The 20627-nt window shown below is 42.0% G+C and overlaps 2 protein-coding genes across 10 annotated transcripts in view; one reads left to right on the top strand and one right to left on the bottom strand.

Annotated features, from left to right (window-relative positions):
• Positions 1–451: 451 nt before the first annotated feature.
• On the bottom strand, positions 452–15458 carry ZNF214 (zinc finger protein 214). Of its 9 annotated transcripts, none has more exons than XM_070074169.1 (6): positions 14625–14892; positions 14178–14356; positions 13598–13693; positions 9556–9717; positions 5161–5322; positions 452–2496 (listed from the first exon to the last, which is right to left on the bottom strand). In XM_070074169.1, the coding sequence occupies exons 5-6, from the start codon at positions 5285–5287 to the stop codon at positions 770–772; spliced, it is 1854 nt and encodes a 617-aa protein (XP_069930270.1). In that variant the 5' UTR covers positions 5288–5322; positions 9556–9717; positions 13598–13693; positions 14178–14356; positions 14625–14892; the 3' UTR covers positions 452–769. The 9 variants fall into 9 exon arrangements, with proteins under 9 accessions (XP_069930270.1, XP_051679524.2, XP_017200499.2 ...); XM_051823564.2 differs by having other exon boundaries at positions 5143–5322; positions 14625–14888; XM_017345010.3 differs by lacking the exon at positions 13598–13693 and having other exon boundaries at positions 5143–5322; positions 14625–15458.
• A 292-nt stretch (positions 15459–15750) lies between these two features.
• NLRP14 (NLR family pyrin domain containing 14) overlaps positions 15751–20627 on the top strand; it is a 42124-nt gene continuing 37247 nt past the window's right edge. The window contains exon 1 of the mRNA XM_051823535.2: positions 15751–17774. The gene's annotated coding sequence lies outside the window, so the exon portion shown is untranslated. The remainder of the gene's footprint in view (positions 17775–20627) is intronic.

Genomic DNA, 20627 nt, shown 5'->3' with positions numbered 1-20627 from the left:
GGGGTGAAGAGGTGGAGCAGTGAGAGCAGTCAGAAAATCCAGAGATCAGCTTCCTTCCATATACAGGGGTGCTTTAAAAAGTTTGTGAGAGAGAAAATTAAAAGATGTTTATTTTGGTACAAAATTTTTTTAAATTCATGCATAGCTTTTTTCATAATACATATTTTTTCAGGAAATCCTGGAAGGCTCCTCGTATACGCAGTCTACAACATTTCCCTATTTTTTTGTTAAGTAGCTTTTGTTTCATAAGCAATTGAATTTCACTGGTCCTACTGTTAATTCTTCCATATTTGAGTCACAGGTTATTTACCTGTTTTGAGTTTCAAGTTTTATGTGTTCCCTATTTTCTGTAGCTTCCTAAAGACTTTACAGGGAAGCCAAGAGATAGTGTCAAAATGCCTAGCCAGTGTCAATTCAAACCAAAATTTAAACATTTCAAAGTCAGTGAAAATAGAGTTGAAAATAGAATTTGATTTCATGTATATTAAAATTCACAGGAAGACTAGAATAATCAAGATGAATTTTATTAATTTTTCAAAATATATTTTATAATAATCACATATTATGTTTTATTGTAAAGAAAATATACTTTAATTTTAAATATATAGAACTCTCCCTAAGAATCTCCTCTGAAGCAAATAATTGTTAGTGGGAGTTAAGGGGAACAATATATGTTGCTTGGCATCACTTATGCTATTTATAGGCTATCTTTTCCAGTCGCATTTTAAAGTTTAAGTTTTACTTAAAGTTGTTAACTAAATGAACAGATTTATAAAGTTTCTCTTTGGTGATTATTGTGAATATGTAAATTCTGGTCAAATCCCTTATAATACTCTTGGCACTTGTAAGTTTTCTCTCCCACGTGAACTCTTTGATGAATCCGAAGAGCTGAGCTATGACTGAAACCCTTACCACACTTAGCACATGGATAAGGCTTCTCTCCGGTATGGACCCTCTGATGAATATGAAGATTAGAACTGTGACGAAAGCCCTTTCCACAGTCATCACATTTATAGGGTTTTTCCCCTGTATGGACTCTCTGATGAATGAGAAGATGTGAACGCTGACTGAATCCCTTACCACACTCTTCACATTTATAGGGTTTCTCTCCAGTATGTACTCTTTGATGAGTGTGAAGCTTTGAACTCTTGCTGAAGCCCTTCCCACATTCATGACAAGTATAGGGCTTCTCCCCTGTATGAACCCTCTGATGAATGCGAAGGTCTGAGCTGTGACTAAAGTCCTTTCCACACTCATCACATTTATAAGGCTTTTCTCCTGTATGTATTCTCTGATGAATTTGAAGATTTGAGCGCTGCGTAAAGCCCTTACCACAGTCTCCACATTTATAGGACTTCTCTCCTGTATGTACTAACTGATGAATTCGAAGGTTTGAGCTCTGACTGAAGCCCCTACCACACTCATCACACTTATATGGTTTCTCTCCTGTGTGGACTCTCTGATGAACATGAAGTACTGAATTTCGACTAAAACTCTTATCACACTGATCACACTTAAACGGCTTCTCTTCTATGTTAAGTCTCTCCTGAATGTGAAGTATTGAGTTTCTGTGGAGATCCTTATCACACTCAAATTGTATGTGGCTCTCTTGTATGTGGCTTCTCTGATGACTGTGAAGACAAGAGATCTGACTGAAGCTTTTACCACACACATTGCAGATACAAGGTATCTCCGCTTTCTGGGCTCTAGGATAAAACTGAACTCCTGAACTCTGACTAAAGTTACTGTCAGTTTCATCATCCAATACATGGATGTCTGCATTCTCTGTATAACTCTGACTTTGGTCATATCCATCCAGCTTCTTACTTATGAGGATTCTTGGATGTCTACACAAATCTGATCTCTGAGAGAAGTCTGCTGTGCTGATGGAACACTGATTAAGCTTTTCTTCAGGTTGATTTCTCTTATGGAGACTACACTGTGAGTTCCAAGAATAAAGTTCTTTACATTTGTTACATCCACAGCATTTCTCCTCCTTTGAGTCTTTCAGTAGGTCATTTTGGCATACCTCATCAATGTACTCTGGAAGAGCTTCTTCTATTGGAATATAAGAATGCTGAACTATAAGCTTTGGTTCTTTTCCCATTGAGAGATTTTTCCTAGAACTGCCAAGATGGTCTATGTCCCCTTGAAAGCCATGTGAGTCATTCATGTAGATTTCTTTATCATAATCTTGAGTGATTTTTGTTTCTAAGGAATGCCAAGGTATGAAATTTTTATATTTTAAGTTCCCAGGGATTTTTCCTTCAAAAGTGAGTTCACAGTTTCCATATCTTGGTAGTTGGGTGGAGAGTACTAGCCATTCTTGACACTGGGAAAGATCTTGCTGCTTTAGGTCTTCGGAATCTACTGCCTGAACAGTCTCCTTACATATCTGAGTGCCAGCATTCTTCCAGCCTTGCCAGCAGGAAGAATTTTCACATTCTAAATATCTGAATCTTTCTTCTTGGGGTTTGTAACTCTGATTCCAGTTTCCTGGAAGAATAAAATAAAGAATAAATTCAAATGTGAGATGAAGGCTGTGATTAAAATACTCAGACCCCCAGAATGATAGGACTAAAAGTGTGGATAGGGGTAGGAAAGAAGGATTATGACTTTGGCTGCTCCAATAGAAACTGAAATTCATTTGTTTCCTTCATTTATGTGAGGGAGTTTCAAAAGGTTCACAGAATAGTTTACTTGAGAGAGAGAGTGAAAGAGAAACTCTTATCTACTGGTTCATTCCATAAATGCCTGCAATGGCTGGGGCAGGCCAGGGCCCAAGCTAGGAGCTGGGAATTCATAGGTCTCCGAAATGCATGGTGATAACTCAATTACTTGAGCTATCACCAGTGTCCCTCACCACTACCACCAACAGGGTCTGTACTAGCTGGAAGCTGGAATATCAGAAGTCTGAGTCAGGAATCAAACCCAGGTACTCTGATGTGGTATTCTAACATTTTAATTGGTGTCTAATCCTAAGCTAAACCCACTCCCTGCATTATCCTTTAATTCTACTTTCAATCAACTCTTTGAAAGCCCCCTCATATGTATGTGCTCATTCATTCATTCCACAAACATATCTTTACCATGTATTATTTACCAGACTGTTTTGAAATAAGAGCAAGGCCCATGCAGGCATTTAGCCTAGTGAATAAGACTCTAGTTAAGATGACCATGTTCCATATTAGTCAGAATATCTGGGTTCAGTACCCACCTTGGACTCCTGACTCCAGCTTTCTGCTAATGAAGACCCTGAGAGGCAGCAGTGATAACTCAATGAATTAGATCCTTGCCACCATGTGGGAGACCTGGATTCAGTTTCTGACCCCCAGCTTTGGTCTCAAGGCCATTGTGGGTATCTGGGGAGTGAACCAGTGGATAAAGAGATTGCTCTTTCTCTCCCTTCCTATCCTCTCACCATTTCTTTTTTCTGTTCTCTTCCTTTTACCCTCTCCCTAATTTTCCCTCAAATAATTTTTTTTTTTTATTTATTTGACAGGTAGAGTTATAGACAGTGAGAGAGAGACACAGAGAGAAAGGTCTTCCTTCTATTGGTTCACTCCCCAAATGGCCGCTATTGCTGGCGCTATGCCAATCTGAAGCCAGGAGCCAGGTGCTTCTTCCTGGTCTCCCATGCAGGTGCAGGGGCCCAAGCACTTGGGCCATCCTCCACTGCCTTCCCAGGCCACAGCAGAGAGCTGGACTGGAAGAGGAGCAACTGGGACTAGAACCCAGAACCCATATAAGATGCCGGCGATTAACCAAGTGAGCCATGGCACCGGCCCCCTCAAATAAATTTTAAAAACCAAGAATAAGTCCAATTGCTTCACAATGTCAAAAAAACTGAGATATAATTAGATTATTTGGGGCATTCTTATATGAAAATATATTGTTTCTAATTTACTTTCTGAAATAGTGTGGTAGACTGTGTGGGGAAAATGTCTACATTAATTCTCTACTTTATCTATACCTTTAGTGGTTCTCCTTACAAAACATCTCTAGGCTTGGCTATACAATTTGCTTTGCTCATTAGGGAAACAGCAAAAGTATTACAAGCAAAGACTTCAAAGTGCTTGCTCTCTTTCTTGCTGCTTTTGAAAATCCAGTGACCACTATCATGTAAATGAACCTAGGGAGCTTGTTTTAAGAGAGACACAGGGCTACCTTATACCCATTATTCTCACTAATATTGAGCCAACCGCCAGATATGAGTCAGGCCAGCCAGCCCCAACAAAGTCCACACATAAGATCCAAACAATTATGAAAAACAATAAAATCTGTTTTAAGCCACTAAATTGGTAATAGTTTTTTAAACAACTAAAAATAACATATAAACAGTATGAAGAAAGAAAAACCTTTTGACACAAAAATTGACTGTGATTTGAGACTTGTGCTTTACCAGAAAATTAGTAAAAATAATAATGACAAACATCTACTAATTACATAGTTTAGGTATCTTGGAAGATGTTTTGCCCTTTTTTGCAGGTCAAGCATTCCAAATCCAAAAGTACTGAAAAGATGCTCAAAAGTTTTGGATTTGGGAGAATTTTAATTTTGGAATTTTAAATTAGGGATGCTCCTCTGGCAATGTCTATGCCAATACTGCAAAAAAAAAAAAAAAAAAAATTCCAAAATCTGAAACACTCTGGTTCCACTTCAGATAATGTATGTGTCATCTGATTTAAAACACATTTTTGAGATAATTTCTTCACCACCTCAACACAATACCTAGATAAAGAACCAAAACACTTGAGGCTACTTTGTGGTGTAGCAGGTAGAGCCACTGCCTGTGATGCTGGCTTCCCATATGGGGGCTGGTTTGAGTCTGGCCTGTTCCACTTCGAATCCAACTCCCTGCTAATGGCCTTGGACAAGCAGTGGAGGATGGCCCAAGTACTTCGGCTCCTGACACCCACGTGGAAGACCTGGAGGAGGCTCCTGGATCCTGGCTTCAGCTGGGCCCAGACTCATCTGTTGCAGCTATCTGGGGAGAGAATCAATGGATGGAAGATATCTCTGTCTATCCCTCCTCTCTCTAAGCTCTTTCAAATAAATAAATAAATAATCTTTAAAAAACAGAGAAAAAGTCAAAAATACTCAACAAAACCAGTTCTAGAAGACACTAAGTCTATTACTTACCAGCTGGGATTACTTTACCTACTGACATGACATTTGTGTAGTTCTCCCACATGACTTCCCTGTACAGCTTTTTTTGAGAAGAGTCCAGGAAGTTCCACTCCTCCCAAGTGAAAGTAACAGTCACATCTTCAAATGTTACTGCCATTTGGTCAAAGATCAGGCTTTCCAGTATGAAAAAATCTAAGTGAAAGATAGGACCAAAAAAGTGGCATTTATAACAGACAATAGAAGTGACAAACCAAAAAGAATCTGCAACTAGGAAGAAAAACAAGGTAAGAGGAGATATAACAAGAGTAGTAAAAGGCTAAGTAATGTGTGCAATCATGAAACACCACCATTATCAAAGTTAAGTACTTCACATATATTTCAATTAATCCTCATAGCAATCTTATGTTGTAGGTTTAGGGTTATGGTTAGGGTTAGGATTGTAGGTACTATTCTTATCCCTGTTGTACAAGTTAGTAAACAACAACGGAAAGAAATTAATTACCAACACAATAGTGATAGAAGATAGCATAGCTGGCACCCATACATCAGACCAAAATCATCTGCCAATTCAAACAATATGAGTTCAATGTTGCTTTTACTGTTCTATGATAGATTATTTTGGAAATTATCCATTTACTTCTTGCTCTGAGAGGAATTAGATCCTATCCCCCTATATTCTCATAGTGTAATCACTAAATTTTACTTAAATCAATAAGCAGTGTTAATAATTTTTACTGATTATATACAATTTAAAAGTGATTTATTTAATTAATTTGATGTCTAAATTTAATTAATTTGTTTTCAAAGGCTCTATATAATCTGTTTTCTCAAGTGTCTCAGCCTCCCAACTCCCATACTTTTTATTGTGAAAATGTCATCTTCCTATTCCAATGTGGGCTGGCTACTTTTCAGAGCTCTATTTTCAGCATCAAATGATTTTTCAGGAACATGTCGACATGGGATCACAGTTATGAATATTGAGCCCATGGCCATTGAAAAAAGCAAAGCTGAAAAATAGGCAAGCTTTTCAAGCCAAAGTATCTGGTTCCAAAGAGAATCCCTAAGAATAGTTACTAGGAAAAACTCTCAGTAATCATTTAAACCACTATATACCTAACGTCTTCATAATCCCCTTACAATTAGGCATAGAATTCTGGAGTAGAAGAATTTATCATTGTTCATAAACATTCAATGTTGCTGATAAACTAATTTTATTTTCATTCCAAGTCTTCTTGTAAATAAATTTTTGTTTCTTCAATGGAAAGATTTTAGGAACCTCTTTTTTTCCTTGAACACTTGATTTCAAATTTTTTTCCTTGGTGTGCTAAGCATTCAGTGAGCATTACAATCTGCAATCTTCCTCTTATCAACTCTGACAAATTCTCTTCTGTTTCTTTGAAAAATTCCTTTTCCATGATTCTCTCATCTAGAATATCATACTTAAACTGAGTCATCTGTTAGTCACATATCATTCCCTAAATGATCTCTTTGTTTTATTCATTTTTCTTATATTGTCTGTTTATTCTACCATCTGGGAAAGTCTTTCAACTTTTTATTTTAACTTTTCCCTTGAAATTTATTTTATCAATCATGTTTTAATTTGTATTATTTCCCTTCTCTGATAGTTCTTTTCTTGGCATCCTGTTGTAGTTTCAGAGATGCTTTTAAATTCTGAGTATAATAAGAGTTTCATGGGTACAACTGTTATCAGACAGGTCCTCCTGCTCATGTGCCATGACTATAAAAATACTGGAGTACCTGGGTTTCAATACCCACCTCTGGCTCCTAACTCCAGCTTCCTGCTAATAATGCAGAACCTGAGGCAGCAGTGATGTTTCAAATAAATTGGTTCCTGCTGCCATGTGGGATACCCTGATTGAGTTCCTGGCTCGTCGGTTTGGCTCATCCCAACCCAGGGTGTTGTGGGCATTTGAGGTATGAACCAGTAAATGAGAGCTCTCTGTCTGTCCTTCTTTCTGCCTTTCAAATAAATACATACAAATTATAGTGGAATGCTACTTGTAAGAAATACACACAGGGGCCAGCAATGTGATGCAGTGGGTTAATCTTCCACTTGTGGTGCTGGCATCCCTTAAGGGCGCCAGTTCTAGTCCTGGCCACTCCTCTTCCAATCCAGCTCTCTGCTGTGGCCTGGGAAAGCAGTAGAAGATGGTCCAAGTGTTTGGGCCCCTGTACTCACATGGAAGACACAGAAGAAGCTCTTGGCTCCTGGCTTTGGATTGGAACAGCTCCAGCTGTTGCAGCTTTTGAGGAGTGAACCAATGGATGGAAGACCTTTCTCTCTGTCTCTCCCTCTGTCTGTAACTCTACCTCTCAAATAAATAAATAAAATCTATCTATCTATCTATCTATCTATATCACAAAATCACAAAAGAGGAAAAAAATCATTTGATGCTGAAAATAGAGCTCTAGAGAGTAGCCAGCCCACACTTTTATAGAATATCCACGCCATTGACTTAGCTACTTGTTTCCTTGTGGTATTTGTTGTTTATTCTCTTCCTGTTAGCTGGTTCTTTTGTTCCAGAGGCCTGATCAGACTAAGGTTTACATTTTCTGACAAGAACAACTGCTGTCTACTTATTATATTACTGCTGTCAGCCCAGTGCTTCCATTCTAACAGTCCTCTAAAGCTTTCACTAAAAGTTTTAGCATTAAAGATGATCATTTCCTACATCTGTCATTTCTTTTTTTCTTTTTTTTTTTTTTTTTTTTTTTTTTTTTTTTTTTGACAGGCAGAGTGGACAGTGAGAGAGAGAGAGACAGAGAGAAAGGTCTTCCTTTTCTGTTGGTTCACCCCACAATGGCTGCTGCGGCTGGCACACCGCGCTGATCTGAAGCCAGGAGCCAGGTGCTTCTCTTAGTCTCCCATGCGGGTGCAGGGCCCAAGTTGGGCCATCCTCCACTGCACTCCTGGGCCACAGCAGAGAGCTGGACTGGAAGAGGAGCGACTGGGACAGAATCTGGTGCCCCGACCGGGACTAGAACCCGGGGTGCTGGCACCGCAGGCGGAGGATTAGCCTAGTGAGCCACGGTGCCGGCACATCTGTCATTTCTTAAGGCATTCCAACTTTGCTTTCTCATTCCACCATTCCTTGTGCATATATGTTAGCTGTAATTATTTTGTAATGAAGAACTTCCAAACAAATTTCCTGGTCTAAAAAGGCAAAATAAGTGCTTGATTTTCACCCAACCTACCCCTGTTTAAAAAAAAATATATGTTTTCAGAGTAATGGGATGGAGCAAAGTAATCACTAAGTATGATTTATGAGATTTATATTGTTTTACCTTTCAGCATTTTTAAGAACTCAGTTGATTTTTACAAATTAGATGTGTTTTAGTCAAATTGCAGTCATTTTTCTTTTCAATGTTCAAAATGTTCTCACTATATCAAGTGGGGATCCTTTCAGGTTGCCTCCTGAGTCTGTGAAATAACCCTTTTAAAAACACTTCCATTTGTTTGCTTTTTTTTTCCCCTCAAAGGCATGAAGATACACATACACACACGCACAGAAAGAGACAGACAGACAGACAGATCTTTCATCTGCTTGTTCACTTCTCAAATGCTTGCAATAGCAAGAGCAGGGCTAAGCCAAAGCCAGGGGCCCAGAACCCAGTGCAGGTCTCCCACATGGGTGCATGGGTGTCAGGGGATCTTAACCACTGGGCCAAAACCATGTCAACTCAATCTTTTTATAGGTAAGCTTTATCTGTTTTCACTTATTATAATTACTGATTTGTTTAGATTTCTTTTTTTTAAAGATTTATTTATTTATTTGAAAGGCAGAATTAGAGAGAGGCTGAGGGAGAGAGAGAGAGGTCTTCCATCTGCTGGTTCTTTCCCCAAGTAGCCGCAATGGCCAGAGCTGGGCCGACCTGAAGCCAGAAGCCTCTTCTGGGTCTCCCAAGTGGGTTCAGGGGCCCAAGGACTTGGGCCATCCTCTACTGATTTCCCAGGCCATAGCAGAGAGCTGGATTGGAAGTGGAGCAGCCGGAACTTGAACTGCTGTCCATATGTGATGCTGGCACTGCAGGCGGCAGCTTTAGCTGCTACGCCACAGCGCCGGCCCCTGTTCAGATTTCTAAAATTGCATTTATTTTTAAAAATTCTTCAACCACTCTTTATTATCTCTTCTTATTTAAAGTTTTATGATTTAATTCCCTTGTATATGTTCTGTATCACAATAAAGTTCAAAATAACCCATAAAATCCTGTTAAATAATATAGACATATAATCATTAAGTTGATACTTACAATAGCAATAAAATATAAATTCCAGAAATAAGTTTAACAAAAATACCTAGAACCTATCTAAAGATAGTTTTAGAATTCTAAGGTATATGAATAAGGGTAAGGTGAGCCATTGGCCTAGGAGTTAGGATGCCCACATCCTATATCAGAGTGTACCTTGCTCTGTTCCTGACTTCACCTTCCTGCTAATGCAGACCCTGGGAGACAGCAGTGACGACTCAAGTGAATGGAGTTCTTGCCTCCCAGTTTTGGTGTCAGCCAGTGTCCACAAGATCCACTGTGGGCATCTGGAAGTGAACCAACAGATGGGAGTTCTTTCTGTCAAACAAATAAATAAATAGAAAAAAATTAGGAAGATTTTGCTCAATTATAGGCAGATGAAATAAATATAATTTTGTTCTCAATGATCTCTCTTCAATGGGATTCAAGCAAAATACTAACAAGATTTTGATGTGGGAATATAAACAAATTTTTATAAACAAACTTTCAAATATGTTTGTGGGAAAAATGAAATTGTAAAACAGGAATAATGAGGGTAGATTAATCCACTGACATATTGAAACTTTTTAATAATGCCTCTGTAATTATAATAGCATGAATTTGAGTAGGATTAGAGAAGATCAAAGGAAAAAATTAGAAATACAAAAATGGATCATAGTAGAATGAATTTCACACATTACAAAGATAACAGGAGGAGCCACCACTGTAGCCCACTAGGTTAATCTTCCACCTGTGGCACTGGCATCCCATTTGGGTCCCGATTCTAGTTCTGGCTGCTCCTCTTCCGATCCAGCTTTCTGCTATGTCCTGGGCAAGCAGTAGAAGGCCCAAGCACTTGGGCCCCTGCACCCGTGTGGGAGACCCAAAAGAAGCCCCTGGCTCCTGGCTTCAGATTGGCTCAGCTGTGGCCATTGCAGCCATTTGGGGAGTGAACAAGTGGATATAAGACCTTTCTGTTTCTCCTTCTCACTGTAACTCTACTTCTCAAATAAATAAATAAAATCTTTAAAAAAAAAAGTTGTGGGGAAAAGATGGAGTTTTTTAGATTAATGATTTGGGATGAATGACTAGACATTTGGGGAAAATTTAAGCTAGATTCTCTGCCTCAATTCTGTCTTACAGTTGTATCAGATGTGCATAATATTTTAAATACTAACATAATAGTAATCAACTATTAGTGAGTTATGGATGTTAAGCACCGTGCTTTGTTTTTTACATGAATGATCTCATTTAATCTTCCTGAGAGCTTTACGTAGATTAGATTTCCCACTTTAAAGATGAGATATTACGGGGCCGCGCTGTGACGTAGTGGGTTAACGCCCTGGCCTGAAGCGCTGACATCCCATATGGGCACCAGTTCAAGACCCGGCTGCTCCATTTCCTATCCAGCTCTCTGCTGTAGCCTGGGAAAGCAGCAGATGGCCCAAGTGTTTGGGCCCCTGCACCTGCGTGGGACACCCCAAAGAAGCTCCTGTTTCCAGCTTCGGATCAATGTAGCTCTGGCCATTGCAGCCAATTGGGGAGTGAACCATTGGATGGAAGACCTCTCTCTCTCTCTCTCTGCCTCTCCTTCTCTCTCTGTTTAACACTCCCTTTCAAATAAATAAATAAATCTTTAAAAAAAAAAAAAAAGATGAGACACTAGTTAATTAAGTCAATCTAAATTATAGAACTAAGCAGTGGTTGGAATATGAAACAACCCAGGTAGTGGAGTACAGAACCTGTATTTAAACTTTTAGATTTATTTATCTGAAAGGCATAGTTACACGGACAGAAAGGGAGAAACAGGGAGATCTTCTATCTGCTAGTTCTAGTTCACTCCCCAAATGGCCCCAACAGCCAAGGCTATGCCAAGCCAAAGCTAGGAGCCAGCCCCTGCTATCCATGTAGGAGAGCTGGAAGAAGCTCTTGGTTAGTGCTTTGGCCTGGCCCAGCCCCAGCCATTGCAGCCATAGGGTGTGAACCAGTGGATGGAAGATCTCTCTGTCTCTCCATCTCTCCCTGTAACTCTTTTAAATAAATCTAAAAAAAAAAAATTAATGTTTTGACACATTAAAACCATACAAATAAAATTATTAAGATTACACTTCATGCAAATTTAAACTTTAAAAGGTAAAAGGCAAGTAATAAAGTAGGAGAAATATTTACGCTATATAAAAAATTGTCTTTTACACAGAACAGCAGCTAGTATAAAATGGAAACAAAAATTCTGCAGGATAAAAGGCAAAGAAAGTCAAGAGCAATTCATCAAAGAAGGAATACAAATAGTCAATAAGGATATGTAAAAAAAAAGTCAATTTTACTAATGGAATGAAAATAAAGGAAAACAATTTTTAAGTAATACTAAATGCTGGGAAAGGTTCAGCAAGACAGGATCAAGATAGAGTTTAAGTTCAAGTAATACTTCTAAAAAAGAACTCGGGTTTTTCAAAAGCCTAAACGATGTTTATATCATTTGATTATGTTTTCCTATTTTTTTTACTGTATTTTAAGAAAATAGAGACATATACTTAATAAATCATGTGTGAGAATACTTATTAAAAGTTGCTTATGATAGCAAAACACTGGGAAATACTTAAATTTTCCCCAATAAAAGAAAATCTTAGAAGAGCATGGTATATACCTGAAACAGAACAGCAGTCATTGAAACTTATGGGACCACAAACTGCTTGGAAAAGTACTCATTACATATTAAATAAAACCATTCACACAATCAACAAATATTTACTGAGTGCTAGTTACTATATGCAAGGTACATTCCATAGGGAAATTCCCTGCTTTCAATTAGCCTGTTATGATTCATATTTTATAAACTAATCACTCCATATACATGCCCCTTATGTGTTTGACATGTATATGTGCACGTATATGCATGTATGCATACATATTAGTACTTATACATGTTGGTGATTATGTTTATTAAATATTAGATAAAAGACTACAAGTAACTCAACTGTCAATAGTGACTACTCCTGGTTAATGGGAAAAGGGATCTAAGTATAAGCAACAAATGGCATGTTAATAGCCCCCCACAACGTGGCTTCACTTTATATATCCGTAATTGCAACTAGTCCAGTTTCCCTATTTGTCCTCTCAAATTCTATGAGACCAAGTGCTGGTTTTCCTGTCTGGAAGGGACTCTTCCTATTCTTGATGACTACTCCAATTTGAGTCCCTGTTGCTGTGTTTTAAGGACCAGTCACGACTGTACTGTTTAATGTGGATAACTTAAGAAATTTTAAACTTTTATGGTTTACTTCCCAATATGAAGAAATTCTAATACTGCTTTACTTCAGAGTACTAAGAACAATACTGGGTATATAAGACATGAGTGAATTAATGAATGAATGTTGGGAAAAGACCCTGGGTGGGAGGCAGAGGCATGCTGCACAGAAGGCTTGGAAGCTTCTCAAGCAAACAAGAAACATTTTCCATCACCCTTGCCATTTCCACCACCCCCACTACCCATGCAGAAATCAGCAATACTTCATTAATTATAAGAGACAAAGCTGGGGCTGGTGCCCCGGAACAGTAGGTTAATCCTCCGCCTGCATCCCATATTGGTGCCGATTCTAGTCCCGGCTGCCCCTCTTCCAGTCCAGCTCTCTGCTATGGCCTGGGAAAGCAGTAGAAGATGGCCCAAGTCCTTTGGGCCCCTGCACCCATGCGGAAGACCAGGAAGAAGCTCCTGGTTCCTGGCTTTGGATTGGCACAGTTCCAGCCGTTGCAGCCATTTGGGGAGTGAACCAACGGAAGGAAGACCTTTCTCTCTGTCTCTACCTCTCACTGTCTGTAACTCTAACTCTCAAATAAAATAAAATATTAAAAAAAAAAAAAAGACAAAGCTAAGCTGCTGGGGCTGGCACTGTGGCATAATAGGTTAAGCATTCGCCTGTGGTGCCAGCATGCCATATGGATGCAGGTTTGAGTCCTGGCTGCTCCACTTCTGATCCAGCTCCCCGCTGATGGCCTGGGAAAGCAGTGGAAGATGGCCCAAGTGCTTGGTCTCCTGCACCAGAGTGGGGGACCCAGAGGAAGCTCCTGGCTCCTGGCCTTGGATGGGCCAGGCTTCGGTGGTTGTGGCCATTTCAGGAGTCAACCAGCAGATAAAAGACCTCTTTGTAACTCTGCCTTTCAAGTAAACAGAAAAATCTTAAAAAAAAAAAAAAAAAAAAAAAAAAAGAAGAAGAAGACAAACCCGCTGTCCTGGAATCAGATAACAAGTACAGCAAAATACATTCCTTTCTCCTGTGCTCCCTCCTGTGGGGGAGGGTCGAATGTTGAGATGGCTGAACTGAGGGAAAGGATAAAGGAAAAACTGGGCATTATATTAAGTCCCCAAACTCACTAAAATCCCCACATTCTAATACAACACCCATATTTCCTAGAAAGAGATCAAAAAGAGCCCCAAAGCACTACTGTTCCCTTTCAGTAATCTAAAAGGAGAGATCTACTCACTGGCATCCTGGAACTTATTTATGATAATCTAGAAACTTCAAGAGATATAACTCTGGCTTAGACATGGAAAGACAGAATTTGATTGCACAGTTTAGTCCCTTCAGGGATGCAGATGCTTTCTATGTAACGCTACCCCTCTAAGCCTAGAGATTTTTGTTAATTATTATTGTTTAGATTTTATTATAATTAAACAATAAAAACCACAATAGTATACTTTAAAAGTTACTTTCTCAGAGTATTTTTTGTTTAATTTATATAGAAAGTAATTTCACCGTTCTCTCTTATGTCTTACCACAGAGGGCTTAAATTTAGAGAGGTACCTGGCGTCTCGGAGGATCTTAGATCTAGGGCTCAAGGGACCTGGTCATAGTCTCAAGTCGGCTGTCAACCACTTGTGGAACTTTGCAAACAGCCAAACTTCCGAGCGCTCCGGAGGCCTCGGTTTCCTCATCTGGAAAGCGGAGGCATGAGTCCTTCCCTGCTGGTACCAGGTAGGGCCCTGGGGAAAATAAGCGCTTAGTTAAGAGCCCACTTTCCGGAGAGAAAGGGAGTTAAGGCGTGCCCCAAGAGCAGGACAGAGGTGGGCGCCCCTCCAGGAGTGGCTCATCGCCCAGATCCGTGCGGCTTCTGTTGAGCATCCAAATCCCTGGCTCCGGCTTCGACCCCCACACCGGGCACTCGGACGCTGGCGCCCAATCGGCTTTCTGCCTCCTCTCTCCCGCACCTCACTCACTCTTAACGTGAGAAGGCAGCTGCGGAGAACCCACCTACAACCGTGTTTCCGGGACTTCCCAGCCGGGGCGCTTCGCTGTCCCCAGTCCCCACTTCTCTGCTACTTCCCTCAGCCGCTGTTCTCCTCGTTCTTGTCCGCTTCTAAGCGTTGTCCTCCGGAGCGTCCGCGTCACTTACGGAACCTTTCTTGGGGGAAACCGCCACCGGCCAGAACACTTGGTCCTCCCAAACAATGGCCGCAGCCCGGCTCCACCGAAACGGAAGTCGCGGGCATGGGAATGGACACTCGTCGCGTTTCCATGGATACCAGAGGGACGGGGCGGGAAAGGAGAGCAGGGAGAATGTGGCTCCTGATTGGCCAGAAAGGTGGAGGCGCCGCCCGGCTGCAGCCCTCCGGCCCGCGCGGGAGAGCGGCGCTCTGAGCCTGGATGAGGTGGAGCAGCTGCGCACTACCGCAATAGGAATAACCTAGGTGCTTTAAGGACTCGGGGGAAAGGGCGTGACTGAGGCTTCAGAAAAATGTGGAGAATTCTGGCATCCTCCCAGCGTGCCAGTGCGAACCTCTCTAACCGGAACCGAGGAAACACTTGCTCTCAGGACCCCGTTCCTTGGCTAGGGGCGGTTGCGCCAGCTGTCCCGCGCCCTCGGAATGGGCGCCCCCAATAACGCTGGCCCTGGCTAGCGCCGTCACGGGACGATGAGAGGTGTGGACCAGCTCAGCCACGGGAAGGGCTTTCTAGATTGCCCTTTGTTGTTGCCTGGGACTGGCCTCCTTCCTGGACTCTCCTCCCTCCCGCCTTCCCGCCAAGGCCGAGCGGCCTCGGGAGACGGGAAATAGAACTGAGGTGAAGTCGAGGGCAACAGCCCCCTCCCTGGGTGTCCTGGAGCGGCAAGGAGACTTACAGGCGCCTGCTCTTCTAGTGTTTAGTGGAGTGTATTTTGTGAGGAACGTGTGTTCGCCTCTTCAAGCCGTCCTTCCTCAAACGTGGGTTTTAAGCACATGGAAGCCCCTCTCTTTTTAATGACGACCCCATCAAAGGTTCTATGTGATCCTGGCTGAATTGCTTAACTTTTTTGTCAGCTTAATTAGTATATTATGAATAGGCATAATAACAACGATTATGCCTCTGGCTTATTAGAACTAAGTGAGTTAGTGTAGTTAAAATGCTTAAAACCGTCATGTCATATAGGAAATACCCTCTATGTTAGCTATATGTTTACAGTTAAAAGTCTAAAAGAAGTGGGTGACCCAAAGCTTATCTGCCTGGACCCCACTACCCTATCAACACCTGAATTTCTCAAAATTCCAGAGGCATTTTCAAAATCATCGGCCATAGACCCCTCCCTGGCTTTATGACAATGTGGCATAGACTTTAAAGACTTGAGTTCCGGGGCAGCGTTTCCCTCAGGGGTGAAAATGCTTCTTGGAATGCCTCCATCCCATATTGGCCTGCCTGGGTTTCAGTCCTGGCTCCACTCCTGATTCCAGCTTCCTGCTAATACATCCTGAGAGCAGCAGGTGATGGTGGCTTTACATAGTTGAGTGCACACCGGCATTGAGTTCCAGGCTTCTGGCTTTGGTCTGACTCGCTCCCAGTTTGGAGGCATTTAGGGAGTGAACCAGCGGATGGAAGTGCTCATCCTCATTTCTCTCTCTCATCTGTTTTTTGACTAAATAAAAAGTAAAAGAAAAAACAATGGGCTTTTTTGTCTGACAAACAGCAGTCTTTAAAACCTGCTGTTTTGTTATCCACCAGCTGCCATTGGAAAGCTATTTAACCTCAGTGCTCTCATCCATAAGATGAAAATTTCAGTGTAATTAAACAGTGGTAGCTAGCAGTTAAGTATCCTAAATACACAGTGACCCAATATTCCAACCCATAGAATGAATATTAGTCATGGTTGTTAAGGAATGGTGTGAATAATCCATGTAATTTACCTTTCAGCATTCCTGGCACATAATGGTATTTAATTTATAATCTCATTTTTAAAATAATAGGCATTGAGACTAAATTATTTTTTATTGGAGGTTATGAAAGGTGTAACAGTCTCCTGCACTTTGTGCATTTTTAAACTTATTTTGAGAGGGAAATGGAACCTGGGATTTCGTTTCAAACAACAGATTGCTAATTAATAACACTAATCTTTACCACCTTTTGCTCCCAGACACACTGATGATGTCTTCTTAGTGCCAAGGTTGGTGAATACAGGGAATAGTCGGGGCTTTTTCACATTAAAAGAAAAGGTGAACTGCTCTTCTCATGTCATAAGAGGAATCTCTGTTGAAGATTGTGGATGGGGGGATGAGTCTAAGAAATGGCCGCCTGAATGAACTCTTGGCTTCCTTGCCTATAGCTGTCTGCTGGTTTCTCCTAAAACCGAAGAATAGTGGCTCCTAGAAACATGGAGATTAGAACAATGACTTAGAGGCCTTATTTTCTCCTCCAGGAAGTCTCTCTCCCAGATACCCACATGGCTCACACCCTCACTTCCTGCACATGTCACCTTAGCAGTGCCTTCCCTCTCCACTCAGAGAAAGAGGACCCATCGCTCACCCTTCTGCCCCCGCACTAAGTTCCAAGGCCCTATTTTTCATCATAGCAACGATTACCACCTGATACTCCACAGCTGATTATCTGCCCGCCTTAGGTAGCAGGTAAGCTTCCTAAGAGCGAGGCATAGTGGAAGGAGACTGGATGTTTTGTTCACTGCCAGAGGGGGCCCAGAAACCTGCCAGGCACGGCGGTGGTGAACAATAATGGCATGGATTATTGGACTGATTGGATGAATAAAGGGATTCTGTCTGCTGGGAGTCAGCCAGGATGGGAAAAGCTCATTCTAAGACTTTAACATGTGACTGTTCATCAGGAACGAAGGGGCCTGTGTGCCTGGCAGGTGTGCTGAGTGCAGGGGATCCCATGTTGAACAATGTATCTTCTCGGGAAAGGCGTGGGAGCAGCGCCCTGCACCTGGCCAGCCAATGGGAAGGAGACTCGCAGTGGGGCTGTGGGGCCAACCACCCGGGAGGCCCTCACAGCTGTAGGCTCTGGTTTGCAGGGAGGGGAGGGGTTATAAGCCCAAAGGTGCGCTTCTCTCATCAAGCAGCAAGTGCCCGTTGAAGCTTCCCTTCCCGATTTTGAGCGCTGGGATTTCACCTTCGTCAGCGACGCCCACCGAAACCCAAGGTATGGGGTCACCCTACTCTGCGTGTGTGTTTTGCCTGCTCTAAAAGAAAGGCTCCGGGTTGAGTCCATACTGTGCCGAAGGACAGGAAGGGGATGCGGACGCCGGGGGTCTAGAATGTCGGCGGTTTTCGGGTTTGGGGTGTGGGCGCGGGCAGTGACAGGGTGTGTGTGGGGAGTGACTTTCCATGGTCACGGTGTGTGTGGGGGGGAGGTGGACAGTAGTCTACACGTGCACACGTGGATAGCCAGTAACTTTCCATTAAAAACTCAATGGCCTAGCGCTGGGGTACAAAGCTTGCTTCTGAACTTTGCTGAGGTAAAGTGGTGTGAGAGGGGCCGGCGTTGTGGAGCAGCGGGTAAAGCCGGCAGCCTGAGATGACCCAACCCAAATGTGCACCAGCTCCTGTCCTAGCTGATCCGCTATCGATCCAGCTCCCTGCTAATGACCTGGGAAAAGCAGCGGGACATGGTCCGAGTGCTTGGGCCCTGGTGCCCATATGGGAGCCTCAAACGAGACTCCTGGCTTCGGTCTGACTCAGCCCTGACCATTGCGCCCATCTGGAGAGTGAAACAGCTGGTGGAAGATCCCTCTCTCTCTCCCTCTCAGTGTAACTCTTTGAAGTAAATAAATAAATAATAAATCTTAAAGTGGTATGAGACGCCCCACCTTTATCATCCCTGATGAATTCAGGCCCACGCCTTCCATTCTGGAGCAGGTGTTCCTCTTTTAATCCCACACCTGTACTCCGCGGGTTTTCCTCCCTCTGGGCGGAGCCGCTTTCCCTGCTGAAAACGAAGGAAGCTGCCTAAAACGTTGCAGTCCCTGTGCTCCACGCTCCCAGGTGCTGTTCTCCTTTTCCTAGCAAACTTACAGAAATAACAGGTCATGCTGTTCCCTTTGTCGGTCACCCTTTAACCCCATAGTGGCAACAGCAATGCTTTATCATTGCCACCCCCAGCAGTGACCTAAAACTGCTCTGTCTATAAGGCGCTACTAATGGGGGCCCATCTGCCAATTTAAGAGCAGTTGGCAGGTGTTAATTTATCTCTTGGGCTTGAAGATGGATATTGCCTTTTTACATCTTGTTCCTTAAATGGGAATAAAAAAAAACATTCTCATTAAAGAAAGTTGTCACAAATTGTCCTAAACTCAAAAATCACCTGTCCTGATTGTTTTATTTTCTTGTTTCCTCTGCAGAGATTTTAATTCCTTAGTTGTAATCCTCCTGTTCTGTCACATGCCTTTAGTTCTCCACAAAGTGGAGTCGGCTGCATGACTAGGCCATTTTAATGATTGAGAAATCAAGTATATGCCATTTTTTATGCATTTACTTCATTAAACATAATTATATTTGGCAATTTGTTATCTGAAGTAAACACCTTTATGCACACAACTTTATGTATTTGGGATTCTCTCCTTTGGATAATTTCTGAAAGATGAAGGTACTGACTGAAAAGTCATGTGTGGTTTTAAAGTTCTTGATATTTGTGGACATGCAGCTTTGCAAAATGTGTAGCAACTGTATACTAATAAGACTTCACTCTTTTTATCAAATGGTATTGATTTTTAAAAGCTTACTTTTGCTATTTCGGTCATTGATCAGTGATACTTCCTGGTTTGGTATGGCCTTAAGTTTGAAACTTTTCTGAGATACTTGTTAGCCTTTTTCGTTTTTTCTCTATTGAAAGACATTTAAAGTAAATTTGCTTTAGTAGTATTCTATTTCCTGCCTTTCTAGTGAATGAACCTTTTTAAAACCATATTAGAGTGTGAAATATAACTCCTATACAAGAGTGTTTTAATCGTAAGTGTGCAGCTTAGTGAATGATTATTGGATAGATCACTCGTGTAAACCATCACTGGATTGAAGAATAGACCATTAACAGCACCTAAGAACTGCAGGGGAAAACACTTGCTCTGACAACTGCTCACCTAACCCCACTTCCCATCAAGTTAACACTAAACTGGCCTGTACATTAACTTCCTTACCTGAAGCCCATTTTTAAAATGCATGCATCCATAAAAGTACCAAATAATTTCATTTTTTCTGTTTCGACCTTCTTGAAAGGCGGGGAACTGGCCGGCGCCGCGGTTCAACAGGCTAATCCTCTGCCTAGCGCCGCCTGCACACCGGGTTCTAGTCCCGGTCGGGGTGCCGGATTCTGTTCCGGTTGCCCCTCTTCCAGGCCAGCTCTCTGCTGTGGCCAGGGAGTGCAGTGGAGGATGGCCCAAGTACTTGGGCCCTGCACCCGCATGGGAGACCAGGAGAAATAACCTGGCTCCTGCCTTCGGATCAGCGCAGCGCGCCAGCCGCAGTGGCCATTGGAGAGTGAACCAACGGCAAAGAAAGACCTTTCTCTCTCTCTCTCTCTCTCACTGTCTAACTCTGCCTATCAAAAAAAAAGGGGGGGTGGGGTGGGGAAACTGACAGAAATCTCCACTGGTTTCCTCCCTGAATGTCCACAACATCCATATCTGAGCTGATCCAGGAATTCAATCCAGGTCTCGTACGTGCATGGCAGGAACCTAACGACTTGAGCCATCACCTGCTGCCTCCCAGGGTACACATTAGACTTGGGAGCTGAGCCAGGACTTGAACCCAGGCACTCCCCTGATTGAGGATGCAGCTTCCCACGTGGGATCTTAACCACTTTGCCAAATTCCTACTCTGTTTTGATCTTTCTAAAATGAACTTATACGATGCATTATATTGGTTTTGACTTCCTGATTATTTGTAGGATTCATCCTAGTGGTATGTACCTGCAGATACGTTTTCATTACATATAGGACTTCATTGCATGTAATGATCATACCTTGTTTATCGATTCTATATTTATATAGAGATATTTATT

The sequence above is a fragment of the Oryctolagus cuniculus genome, chromosome 1 (genome assembly GCF_964237555.1).
Source record: "Oryctolagus cuniculus chromosome 1, mOryCun1.1, whole genome shotgun sequence".
Lineage (NCBI taxonomy): Eukaryota > Metazoa > Chordata > Mammalia > Lagomorpha > Leporidae > Oryctolagus > Oryctolagus cuniculus.
This window is presented reverse-complemented; position numbering and strand designations above follow the sequence as displayed.

What these genes read in the sequence shown, in the direction of transcription:
- ZNF214 (XM_017345010.3), bottom strand. Translation starts at nt 5,287, where the DNA reads ATGGCAGTAACATTTGAAGATGTGACTGTTACTTTCACTTGGGAGGAG. An exon ending in AGGTAAAGTAATCCCAGCTG is followed by an intron (nt 2,497 to 5,142) that starts GTAAGTAATAGA and finishes TTATTCTTCCAG; the next exon opens with GAAACTGGAATCAGAGTTAC.